This window comes from Monomorium pharaonis, chromosome 10 (genome assembly GCF_013373865.1).
Source record: "Monomorium pharaonis isolate MP-MQ-018 chromosome 10, ASM1337386v2, whole genome shotgun sequence".
NCBI classification, from domain to species: Eukaryota; Metazoa; Arthropoda; class Insecta; order Hymenoptera; family Formicidae; genus Monomorium; species Monomorium pharaonis.
In genome coordinates, this window is record NC_050476.1 from 5,094,846 (window position 1) to 5,109,005 (window position 14,160).

General features: G+C 38.9%; 1 protein-coding gene across 13 annotated transcripts in view; it reads left to right on the plus strand.

Annotated features, from left to right (window-relative positions):
• Nucleotides 1-13,718, plus strand: part of LOC105835207 — a 317,882-nt gene extending 304,164 nt beyond the window's left edge. For all 13 annotated transcript variants that reach the window (XM_036292968.1, XM_036292969.1, XM_036292971.1 and 10 more), the window contains 5 exons: nt 2,203-2,381; nt 3,619-3,777; nt 6,037-6,313; nt 9,903-10,044; nt 10,855-13,718. In XM_036292968.1, coding sequence (XP_036148861.1) covers nt 2,203-2,381; nt 3,619-3,777; nt 6,037-6,313; nt 9,903-10,044; nt 10,855-11,059 — 962 coding nt within the window. In that variant the 3' untranslated portion in view covers nt 11,060-13,718. The remainder of the gene's footprint in view (nt 1-2,202; nt 2,382-3,618; nt 3,778-6,036; nt 6,314-9,902; nt 10,045-10,854) is intronic.
• The last annotated feature ends 442 nt before the right edge of the window (nt 13,719-14,160 follow it).

The window sequence follows — 14,160 nt, forward strand, 5'->3', positions numbered from 1 at the left end:
GAAATTCGCTTGGCACTCGACCGAGGGATTCTGGTTGGCTGCCGGAGGACACATTCACGATATCGACGCGTCAGTCTTCGCAAAAACAGCGGTCGCGCTTAATCCCGTTTCAAAGATTAGATTTAACCCCGATTAAGTAGCTACGACCTTTTCCTTGGCCGAGCAATCCTGGAGATTAAAATGAGAGCCCGGGGTATATTACACGCGCGCTCTCGTATCGGGCAACTCGTAATTATTCGCGGTCGGATAATTATTCGCCCGCGACTGTTACGGCAATTTTGCAAAGTAAAGATTACCGTGTATCACAGGCTTGAAGGCAAATCTAAATTCAAAGCAGGGCTAATGATGCGTATATGTATACAACGATTTTTAATACAAAAACTTTATCCGCCTAATGTTTTGCGCACGATAACTAATATAAAATATAATAATAAATACTATAGAAGAATATATTTTTTGAAGATATCAATTTTAATATCAAAATTAATATTTCAATAATTTTTTTTACTTTTTTTTTTAAATAAAAAACTACTTCGCCTGAGATAAGATTTGCTCTTCATACATTGTTTCTATTCTATAATTTGTAATCGCTTTCCTTCTCGTAAATAATTAAACGTCCGGTTTGCCGAAAATTAAAATCGATCAAGCGTTTTGGAAACACAAGCCAATAGTGCGCGAGATAAAATTTTAACAGGCCAAACGGAACGCGGACAACAGTAATTGGATTTTGATATCGATGAGATTTTAAACGTCGACCGAATTTTACGACACATCATGTCAGCATCAAATTCTCGTTCCGACGAATTTTCCTTTTTTACATTGCCCATACATGAAACGGCTACTAGCTTCGCTCGTAGCCAATAGCCATCCCGAGTTACAACAATCGTACGGGCGAGCGGCGATATACATAGATCCAATCATGGACCATTATTTTAAAAAAGCGGCGCAAATGACAAGAATCGAAAGTCGTGCCTGACGACAAACCTATCATCGTCGATGGGACTGGTGATTGACGAGAGTGATCGTGTCGTCGGTCGACGTTATTACGTTTACACGTGTTACACGTGTTACACACCGTGCATTCGTACCTCTCGCTCTATTCGCGTCGCGGCGATTGATGAGGACAGTCATCCACCACCGACGGTATGTTAGAGTCTTAAATTTGTACGCTGTATTTAAACGGCGGGGAACAACGAGGAGCGTAGACTTTCGAATCGATCACGACTTGGTTTCGTCAGCTTTTTCATTTCACGCTCGTAACGACGTCGATTCCCGCACACAGGGACGTTCCTGCCTCTCGCCGCTGTGTTTCATTTTTTTTTTTATCCCGTTCCTCTTCACGGGTGCGATCGTGGAATATCGAGATCGAACGTTTTCGAATTTTTCGTTCTCTCCGCCGGAATTCCGAGTGCCGCCTACCTTATCTCGCGCCGGGTACGATCCGGCGGAACATAAAACTTTATGCGACCCGAGGAGACCGATCTACTTATGGGAAAGGGGTCGAATTCAACCGGCGCGATCCCGAATTGCCGCGAATAATCATGCGAAATTGCCGTGTAAGAAACGGAATGAGGGAATCCCGTCAGCGGAGCGAACTCGAAATGAAAATGCCCGTAAGGCATTTACCCACCTATAACTCGCAGAAATGTATATATCCCTCTGGCTGCGAGGGACTGTCTCGCGGGGAAAAAATTAAGCTAAGAGGCGCGAGGAGAGTCGTAAGAGTCTCACGAGAGTTCAGCGGATCTAAGTGAAACGATAAAAAAAAAATATTTTATATTTCGAGATCGCCCTGGTAATTTTCTCGATTGAATATGAAATAGTATATAATAATTACATTTACGTCATGTCATATTTCTCTCGTTACATTTATTAATAATCTTGATTGACTAATTTTATAATTAACTCCAGTTGTAGAAATTATTAAAACAAAAGAGAAATCTCAAGACCCCACTTTTGCATGCAGATTGAAATCTCTCTTTAATTACTGATGTCTCTTTCTACGTTACGTATTGTTGATTTATTAAATTAATAATTAATTTCTTATTATAAATTAACACAAGAAATTATATTGAATAACGGAGAAATTTCAAAACATTATTTTATCTGTACGGATTAAATTTTTTACAAAGCATAATTTGTGAAGTAATTTCTCTTACAGGCACTATCATTAGCAACACGTATTTTTATTTGATGCTTCAGAACGTGAGGGTGGCACTCAGCAACCGGCCAGCGTATGCGACGTCGAATATTACGGGCTGACGTCGCCGGTGGAGGGTTCGGTGGTGCATCCGGAACCGCATCGGCTGTTCGCCATGGAAGGCCCAGTGAAATGCAGGCAGCACTTTATACCGGCGCCCAATCAGTCGGTGGTCATTACCGTGAGTTCCTCAAAATGTCTAATCTCTATTGTTTAAACGACCGCTGGGAAAAATTAAATTCTCGTAAATTCGTTTTTTTTTTTTTTTTTAACGCACCGTCTCGCACGAACAAGAGAAAAGAAAAAAAAGTGTTAATTTGATAGTAAAAAAAAAATATCACCTCACCCAAACATTTAATTGTCGAATGCGCGTGAGAGGATTTTAGGAAAACTAAAACTTTCTATCTGTACAGCGCGGAACCTTTAATCCGCGTAGAAATAATATTCCGAGAGATCAGACGCTATTCCGAGACTACGGTTTCAGCTACGGGTTTCAGCAACTCCTACGAGAACGATAAAGCAACAATTGAATTCCTAGTAGAAACATACCAACTGTAATCCCACGTTGAACGATACGAACGTCGCATCCGTGTTGCGAATCCATTACGCATACCGGGAAAATCGTGCAACTTTAATCTCTTGCGTTGCGCTTATAAATCATCTTTTCATGATAATACACATACACATATATAGATATATTTAGATATATATTTGGATTTTTGGAAAATCTAAACACGTAGAATTATAAAATAGGGTAACTCCGATATATGCACCTAACGACTAAACGAATTAATGACAGTTTTATTTCCTAGATTGATATTTACAAATCTGCAAATTTTATTGACAATTTTTAAACATTGTTGTTAAGTATTAATGTTATTATTAAGTGGTTATTATTAAGTTATTATTAATACATTATATACAAAATATTCACCGTACTGAAAATCTATATCGTTCACGTTATGTATATAGACTTTCAATATTTGCAATAACTATCGGAATGCATTTTAAAATATATTTTATTATATAAAATGTAAAAATAAATAAAAAAAATTTATATTTGCATTTATTGCACGTAATTATTGATCTTGCACACCGATTATTTGCGCGCCAAATACATATTTTATTGAATAGGTTTTATTGAAGATAATAGAGAATTAAAACAAATAACAATGTAACGGGTAAATTTGTCATTGTTACCGTAAAAACGTAACCATTACAACATTTCAAGCAGAAAAAAACGATCGTAACAAAAAAAACAGTAACGATAAAGATTTTATCAGTAAAACGCATCGCTTCTCCAATCCCGGGCACATCATAACTATTGTATTTTCGCTATTCTTTTACAGCATCCCTCTTTCGCCCGTACAGATTTTCACGCGCACTTTTTTGGAACGCTGCAATGCCTCTGTTTGCAGGTGAAGGGTAGCACGAAGCAGACGCCGAACAACCCGTGCGAGACCAAGTGCGGCGACAGCGGCTGCCACTGCGTCAGCAAGTCCCTGGAGAGCATGGACCACCTCCTGCTCGTCTCCGAGACCGGACACATTGTCACCTGTCTCTGCGGGAATTACCAGGTAAGCGCGGGCTGCGGAAAAACTTTATCTCGCGCGCTCCCGCCTCGAATGAGCGTCTCAACTTGGAAGCGCGGGGCTCCGTTCTTATCCCACGCGCACTTCCGCTCCTTGAATGTCGCGAGATAAAAGCTATCGTTATTACCGCAACTTTTATATCCTCCGCATTGTCACATGGAAACGTTGGCGATGTCGTTAAAATACATCGCTCGCAATTTTCCGCGAACGTGTTCTCTATGTTTATCATGTCGTTTTCTCTCGGTGCGAAAAGGTTTTTTCTCTTTCTCCTCGAAAAGAGAATTTACTACACATGCGAATCTCTTTTAAAAATCCGAAACATTTTTTTACTGTTATCGACGAGTTAACTAAAATAACAATAAATGAATAAATGAATTATCATTGTGAATTAATCCTCTTTTTTGAAGGGGGAGAATTGTTATTTGCGGGAAATTAATTCAACGTAATATGTACAATGATATTAACGCTCGCATGAAATGTATACCAGTTTCATTAACGTGGTCTCATCATATATCATAACGTTAATCAATGTAGATGTAACTTAAATCTATACACTGCGTAACAATCTATATTTTGTTCTTAATAAAATAAATAAATAATATGCGATTATTATAACGAACGCATCACAGAAAAATGAAATAAAAAAGTGGCACACATCTTTGAAATTTATATTTAACTAGCTATGCCCTGCCACGCGTTGCTGTGGCTCTCTATTCTTATGCTACGTTTTTTTCAAATTTTCTTTGCTTTCGTTGTTTAACTTTCAAGAGCCTTGCTTTACTGTTGCTCTTTTATTTTATTTTTGAATAAGCATTTATCTATCTTTAATAAATCTAATATTTATTTATTCACGTACTTCTAACTTTTTTTTCTAAAAGCTGCCATGGATTTAGAAATCCATTCAATAAACTGTTTTAAATAAGTTCTTTTTTTTTTTTTTTTTTTTTCAATAAAATAAAAGCCATCTTTATTTTTTTTATTACCTTAATTTAAACACAATAGAAACATTCTTCGCCTCTCCCGGTCTCCCGTCTCTCCCCGTCTCTCCCTATCTCTACTCGTCTCTCCCCGTCTCTCCCAGTCTTTCCCCGTCTCTCCCGATCTTTCACCGTCTCTCCCGGTCTCTCCCCGTCTCTCCCAGTCTCTCCCCGTCTCTCACGGTCTCTATCCGTCTCTCCCCGTCTCTCCCGGTCTCTTCCCGTCTCTACTCGTCTCTCCCGGTCTCTCCTGGTCTCTCCCCGTCTCTTCCCGTCTCTACTCGTCTCTCCCGGTCTCTCTCCGTCTCTCCCCGTCTCTCCCAGTCTCTCCCGGTCTCTCCCCGGTTCTCTCGGTCTCTCCCCGTCTCTCCTGGTCTCTCTCCGTCTCTTCCCGTCTCTACTCGTCTCTCCCGGTCTCTCCCGTTTCTCTCCGTTTCTCCCGGTCTCTTTCCGTCTCTCCCGGTTTCTCCCCGTCTCTCCCCGTCTCAATGTGTCAAAATTTCAATAATATTAATGAAAAACTATTTGTTACACTTAAATTATGGCCATCATTTCAAAAGAAACATATCCGGTATATCCAAAATCAAACCCCATAACAACACTCACGGTTACAAATGCAACGTTGTGTCAAAATTTCAAAGCAATCGGTGAAAAACTTACGGAGATTTTAGATGACGAACGAACATTTACATTTTTATTTATATAGATTAGAAAATGATTGTTTCAGGAAGTTATTGATGCTAAATAATTTTATTCAAAATGCAAAGTGCCTTTGCTACAATCTCGCACATAACTGACCTGACTTCGACTCTATCCACACGATGATTATTAATAGACGTATTATCAGATTACACCTGATCGAGTGTAATCGTTATAGCGAGTCTATAAACGATAATACGATTCGTGGGATCATCATTTCATATTCAAATGCTCGTTATTCCGACACAATTGAGGCTACCATACGAACTATGAGCTAAATCTGTGTAATTTAACTGTATTGGATTAAGTACGAAATCCGCGATTGATAATTAAGCGTGTTGCCAGTAAGTCATCGATATAGCTTTCTCCTACAATATTGCAATCAATATCTTGATTAAATTTATATTGCTATATTACCAGCCTCATTTTGTCTCAGTTGTTTTCTTATCGGTGCTGTTATTCTCAATTTTTTAACAGTTTTAGCTTCTTTTTTCTAATTTCTTCGAACTATCCACTATTTTCCCTCGGTCCTCATTTCATCCATCTAACGGGATCTATTATCACGCAGGACTGGCTTCCGGTAGGCATCCGCAGCTGGACCCCGGTCTACATCGAGTGGTCGAGGTCGTCGAGGGCCGGCCTGAATTTCCACGCGGCCTACAAGTTTATCAATGACACTTACTGCGGCGATCACACAACGACGGAGCCGGAAGGCGAGGTCAATGGCGGTGATCTGGCAAGCGCCGGGCTCAAGCTGAATCAGTATTACCAGCAGAAGTGTACCTGGATTCTGGACTCGCCGATCGACCGGCAACTCGTCATCGAAGTCAAATCCACTCAAAGCCGTGAGTAGATTTGCATCTATATCTCCTCGGTCGTTGAAGTCATCTCTGACAGACTTCTGGTTCTTGCTTTCACAATATTTTTAATATATTTAAAGTATGTCTTATGTAAATTTGAACTTTGTGAACGCTTGACTCTAATTTAAAGTCTCTAAAAATCAAATAAGTAAAATTTAGTAATTTAATAATGCACAGTTATGCTTACTTTAACTTACTGTTACGTATCACAGAATTAATTTCTTTTGCACAACTTCGCGTAAAATGAAAAATATTCATAGCGTCGTGATTTGATTTATTAATAATTATATATGTGCGTGCTTTTCTCCCGCTTTCTTTTTCGTGCCAAAGAAGTGCAGTTATCCGTGGAATTCGTTAATCCGCAGTTTTATTCCTTACGAGAAAAGCTGCGAGCAGTTTAATAGCATGAAAATGATTTATCTAGAAGTACCTATCCACGTCTCTCCAGAGAACGTTCCTCGAGCGATTTATCTTCAAGCGGCATTAAAAGAAAACAAAAAGCAACTGCGTTCCGAAGCGGCGTATCTTTCGCAGATCTCGAGCATTAGGAATCCCACGTTACTATAGTGCAATTAATTTCTTTGCCGTAACGAACCTGTTGATATTTCCGCTGAAATTGTTTCGAGTTAACAACGTCTCTCGCGTGAATATTTTACACATAAACACATTCCCGAAAAACCGATTTTAATCCCAATTCTCGAATTGAATTTTTTAATTATTATTTTTGCAAAAATTCATCACGTGCGATTCATTGTGCGAATGCTCCCTTTGTCGAAAAGAGTTCCTCAGAGAATTTGAAAATATTAAAGGGAAACAATTTTCAAACTAGAACATTGTGTGTCGCTTTGACGTTTTTATCGATGTGAAATTGTTATCTCTAGCGTCGCCCTGGCTATCGCTTTTAGCTCTTATTTCGATAAGCGCAAATTTTGGTCCCGCAGCAATGGGATTCTATTCGTAGAATTCTATCTGCAAAATTCTATTTCGATCCCTTCGGTTGCGCGGGGCTCGAGAGAGAGAAAACAGAGATAGATCATCCTTCGCGCGAGACGCGCCCCGTCTCTGGCGACGACACGGCGAAATCTTCTCTCGATTGCTTTTCTTCCGAGACCGCCGGAATTTCTATCCGCGCCATTGGCTCCGCCGCCGTCGCCGCCGCTGCCGCGAACGAAAGGGTGAAAGTTGGAAGAATAAGTTGGAGAGTATATACGTGAGAGAGAGAGAGAGAGAGAGAGCCGATCGACCGAAGAGGCAGTGGAGGGCGCGAAACGAATGGCAGTGGGTCGCGAGATTAAAGAGACCATCGGATTTACCACGACAACGGTGAAGCTAAAGCTTCACCCGTGTAGAAGCCACGCGCTATGTCCTTTCTCTCCTCTTTTCCAGCCTGTCACGTTTCTCGCGTAATTCTCTCCTCTCTCCCTCCTTCCCCGTTTCGCCCTTTTCCACCCTTCGTCGCCTTCTCGCCTTTCCCATTTCTGCGGTACGTAAATCGTCATCTTACGAGCCGAGCGCGACAAAGGCGACTACCACCTATCGCTTATATTCGAGCTTGGAAATATTACGATTGTTCTTCTTGGGATGAAATGCAGAGTGAAGAATATTGTTCTGTCTAACTCGAGCGTAGCTGTACGTACATTTGCGGCTGAATATACGGTTTGTTTTGCAGCCCTGTGTAAATATATCATCTCCTTCAGAATCGATCGATCGAATGCTATTGATTTTTTTTTTATGTTTAATGCGCGATATTATTATTTGATTCGTAATTCGAAGCGATTTATTTATTTCAACGGTCTTCCCGCTCGTTCTCAGTCCTGTTTTCTCCTGGAACTCTCGTAACGGCGATCGATCAGTGCAGCGGGATGTATGTACATACACGCGATAGCACCATGAATTGTGATCTGTGCGTTCGTATGGGAACATATCATCTATTGCATACGGGGAATATCTCCTGCAATGTTTCAAGAAAATAGAGTTTTATTGGTCCACGAAAATATATGAAAGATGAAATATTGAACTCTGTGCAGGAAGCATTTGATTTATGGGAATAGATTACGCGGATGAGATTCAACAGAAAAAAGAAAGTCTCCACGTGTCCTGTCTGTCAACATCTGCACGGTGCGCGTATTTATTTTGCTAAGAGACCGCAGCAATAAGTAACGAATGAATTATTAAATGAATTAATGAGGCTTCGTGCATCTCTATGAAACCGCCCGCTTTATGAACCTCCGCGAATCGAATTACTACGACGACGATGACGACGACGACACTCTATCCGCAACTTCGCCATAGAAATGTCGCCGTCCCCGTTCCTTTCATCTTCTCGTTTCTGCCCCGCGCTCCATAGCTTTTTCATTTTCTTCCTCCTCGCCACCTTACCAGAGCATTATAAGTAGAGTCGGAACCGTAACCAAAGCCCGGCAAATGCCGCCACCGGAAATGGCTTTAATATACCTCTCCAAGCCATGGTACCGCTGTTACTTTCATCTTTATGCGTGTATTCCGACTTTCAGTTACATTTCTTGCGAAATTTCATCTTTGAACGATGCATTTTCTGGCATGAGAGATTTACCAATGTTTACCGCAACAGACAACTAGAATCTTGACAATAAACAGGTCTATTAGCTCTCTCTTGCATGCATTATTGCCTTTTTTGTGGAATGAAACGAGGAAGGAAAAAATCATACAGTTGCGAATAATTAATTATTGCGTGTATTTAAACAGAAGAAAGTTGCCAATGCCTCCTATTAGATAGACCTCCTATTATTCCTTTATTTCTCGGAAACTAAGCATTGCACTTTGTTAATGATGAAAATGATAAAAATTATGCTTAGATATAATTAAAGAAATAATAAAAATATAAGAATAATTAATCTGTGATTTATTTTTACATAAAATCATCTAAAACCGACTTCTTCAAATGCGTAAATAATATTCATACGATTTTCTTTTGTAAATTGCATAACTTCTCATAAATATTCTCACATAAATATTCTCTTATAAGTATATTGTGAGATGACTTATAAAAAAAGGGTAGAATATTACCGCCTACTATATCGAATTTTATTATATGCTCACTTATTCTTCGAAAAACTGAATTATTGCAAAATTTAAAACGATGTCAAAAATTGCTATATTATCTGAAAAGAAACACTTCATAGTTTCTATTTATGCTTCCAAAGTTATATACTTTTAATTTTCTTTTGAGAAATGTAATTTAAAAAACTAAATGGTGTGTCTGCATCGGCGATCCTTAATTCTCTAAAAAATTAATTATGGAATTACTTAGAAACAATTCCGAGCCAAAATAAATTCGAGAAAGGTATTCAAAGCCCGACGCAAGTTAATTTAGAAGAGAGATCCTTCTTCAGTAAGAAGTCCGAGATTAATGACGGCACATCTCGTAATACCCTTTCTACTTATGCAGCACATGGGGACTCGTAATACCCGTCATATCCATGACTTGTTTGAACATATTACGACACTTTCACAAACACACATTACATAAGGGCGTATTTATCGCGAGTACACTGCGACGCTGTCCGCTCTATGGTACACTTCTTCTACTTAACAGGGCCCTGCACGGCGTGGAACCTGACGATACACGAGTACAGGAAGAACGGCGACCCCGCCGGACCCAGACTGCACACGTTCTGCTCGAGAGACACGCACAAGAATTTCACACTGCCGTGGAAGATGAATACCGCGGTGGTTAGGTGAGTTTCTTCGACCCTGGTGTCCTCGCCCCGGCCGATTAACCCGGCGGAAGTTCCGTCGCGACCTTGTCTATTAGCTACTTTTAACGACAGTTCCGCGACAGTTTCGACGGGAGAGATTATGACACGGTCGGTTGAAATATAACGAGCGTTTTACCGGAGCGCGCGATCGAGCCCGCGCTATACTGCATAAAACGCGCGGCGGATTGATGCCCGCGTGATCCGTTACTGTCGTCTCGCGCGAAGAAATTATCCACTGATTAACAATCGGCCATCGTTCATCCCGCCTTACGACAGGCAATCCTAGTTACAACAGCGGTACGTTACTCCTTCTATTCCGTAATCTGCGAGACATCAAGAAAAATACGCTTAATAGCAACTTCTTCGAGCGACTTTCTTCGGTGACTATGGCAATGACCGATTGGCAGTTGAATCGAACGATGACAAGATAGTTTTTAACAGATTTATCATTGTTATTCCAAAATCATAATTCTTTCTTTTCGTATTTCCTTTTTTTAACTTCATTGGTGTTTGTTAATATTTTCTTATTAATTAATTTTACTCGTATTTCAATGAACTTATTATTGTTATCATTATTAAATATCGATTTATACATATTAAATTTAACGAGAAAGGTGAAACAAAAACTTTGAAATATACAAAAAATTGTCTTCGATGTCTTCACATCAAAAGATACGAGCTTCGAATAAATCGAATAATATTCGTTATCAAAGAAGAAGAGGGATGAAGAGCTCTCAGGGTTGTAAGTGAAAGGGTACGCATGGATAAGAGATCTGATCTGCTTCTCAGGCTGCAGGCCCTCGGGAGGACGGCCCCGCAGTACACGATGAGATGGCGAAGTCAGACGGTGATCGCCAACACTCGCAAAAGCGGACCATCGCCAGCCCCGAACTGGCACGGAGTGGGCTCCTCGAGTAACGCCGAGCCGCGTGGGACAGCGCTCATTCTCGTCCTCGTGTTCGCGATTCTACTCGCGCGCCCGTTCGATTGTTGAGACTGTTAAAACTCGGGGGAAGAGCGCGTTAATGCACACACTCACACACACACACACACACACACACACACACACACACACACACACACGTTCCTGTTAATCGAAAACCGCGAGACTCACGTTACTTGTCTCACGCGTGTACATAAACGATGAGGACTCGCGCCAGTCCTCGATTTTACGTCGCTCGATGTGAGATGTTTTAAAAAAGGACGACACACATCCCAGCACCCCTCTTCGATCGGCGTTCGAGATTTCGCGATCTGGCTCATTAATTCCCCGGCTGCGTAATTATCACGCGAGAGAAATATTTTAGGGAGGAGGACGCGTTGAGCGACGCAGGAAATTTTAACTGATCTCTGTTATATTTTTCACTCACAGTGTACGCTCTGATCTTGCGCGGTGCGAATGGAGAATTAACGAGCCAGAATTTACCAGAATTCTTCGCGATCGAATCATATACATATACATATTATACATTCATGTACGTCGGAATTAAAGAGAGTGATGATCAGCACGTTTAATAAGCGATTTTAGTTCGCACAGCCGACTGTCACTCGATCTAAAGAAATGGATCTGTAAAGTCTTTAGATCGTCCACTCCTCATCCGATTAATTTGAAACTTTTTATATTCTCTATGCAAATAAATAATGAAAGTTGTTTCAAGACATTTCATTGTTCTACACCTCACATTTAACCGTTATCTTATTAGACTGCAATAAAATATTATTCTTTAATATTGTTCTTTAATTTATGCTTTAAATTTTAGGTATGTTCTATATATTTAATATATTTCATTTACTTCTTTCTCACTTATATTTTTCATCTTTTTACTTTTAATTAAAATGTTTATTTTTTAAATAAAACGTTACTCTTTAATATAGAAGTCCGTTATATTTTGCAATATGTTTGTATAGACTAGCTGTGTGTGGATTTTTATTAAAGTTATGTGATTATATTAAAATCGCGATTTTTCTGATCATGCCTGAAACTATCGCGTATCATTTTTCATTAATTTTCGCAATTTTCACAAATTTCGGACTTCTAATTGAAGCATATTGATGCCAACAAAATGGCATGTGTATATATTATATATAAAGCAGATTAACATGCAAGAACGCGATGCACGGATTTGAAGTAGTGAAAATCACACGAGTCACCTCTCTCACGCGAATGCCAAATTACACGTGTAAGAGATTACAACCAACGGTAACGACATGTGTACATAGGTAGTGGCGTTAATAGAATTTGTACAGAACACGATTAATTGTCTACCATAAGTCTGCGGATTATACTGTAAAGTAACGATAAAATAAGTAATCTTACGCGGCTCCGAAGGAAGAGAGAATGTATTTTAACGAACGAGCTTCGTCGTGCCATGAGGTACTACGCGATTTATTGTTATACGTTTGTCAGCCGAACGGAATACCCTCATCTTGTTATTATCGATCTACCTTTCTCCCCTCCCCTTTTCTTCTCCATCCCATTCTGTCTCCCTCTTTCTCTCTCGAGGGATCCACAATTAAAGATTTACATTAAACATCTGTTTTCCAAATGTTTCACGGAGATAGGATGCGCCGATTCGCTGACAAACTCATGATTGAAGTTATTATTGAAGTAAAAAAGAAACAGAAATAAATGCTAGGTCGTAAATATTTAATGTACGCAATTCACCAAAATGCCAGCCAGTAGAACCAAATCGCAAATCGATACTTCGATTAAACGACAATGCGAGAATATTTTTACGATTTTCCATTGATTTTATAATCCACGATAGATTGTCGTTTTTTTATATCTAACTGTAACGCGTAATATAATGTAACGTTATGGCCTAAGTATAATCATACTAGTCATTGCATTCCTTGAAAGGATTTTATATCTCAAATGCGATATAAAGATGTTTTATATTATGTTCGGACGTATCGTTATTAACAAATTTCAATTTTTATAGCCATATACATGATTTGGTTAAAAAATCGATTTGTTTTGTTTTTAATCGAAGTTACATTTTACTTTCCCAGAAAGTAGCTCGCAAATGTAATAATTTATTATAAACTGATTACTGATACATTATGCTTCATATCAGGACTTTTGTCTAAGGATTTCAATGTTTTCTGCTGTAACAGATCTAATTACTCTTATACACCATTATTAAACGAATTGAATTAGCGATATAATGCAGAAAAAGGTACTCATATTGCGATACGTTATGTTATAATTTATTAGATAAACTACGTCGAAGAAACCTCGTCAAAACATATATGAAAGTCCGTATCTACTTAATTATCGCAAATTTTCCTGAATGAGATTGAAAAGTCGAGGCACAGCAATAGATAATAATTGACACAAAAAGCGTAGATGTGAGGGAAATATTGAAAAATTAATTTCCCAGATAGAAGTATGACTCCACACGTCTTTGTGTTCATGCAACATTCTTACCTAGAAATTGCGTTCAACGTTATCACTGCGCATTTATGCAATAGCTGGCTTTTCATCTGAAAAGCATACCGATTTTACACAAACATGCGACCTACGAAAGAAAAATACGTGTTACATGTACATGTACTAGCCGCGTATATATATAAATATAAGTCACAATAAATAGTCAATTGTTTCATATAAAGTCTAAATAAAGTAAAATAAAACACTAATTGTCCTTCTATTTAGCTTCGGATCAGCGTTTAAAATTCACAGAAATGTTTGAGATTATTATATGACCTACTTTAAAATTACAGCAAATGAAAAAGCAAATGGTATTATATTGGAATGAAAGACAAAACATGGATAAAACAAATTGCTATTATTTTCAGCAGAGGAAAGCTTAAAAGTGGATGTGCTTGCGTTTTCGATAATCGCCGTTTACTTCCGCTTCTATGTGCACAAAACGTACGATGAACTATAGCAGAGTAGGATACTTCCGGTGAGTATCATCAGATCCATAGTCTTTAGTTTTTTCTGCATTACATTATTTTATTTTATTTTGTGCTATAATTAAAATATAATTGTGTAACAGTGTACTTTAAAAATAATCTAAATTTTGAGGATCGAAACGATTATGCAATTACCTGTACTTTAATTTTATTTATTTCCGAATATACGATTAC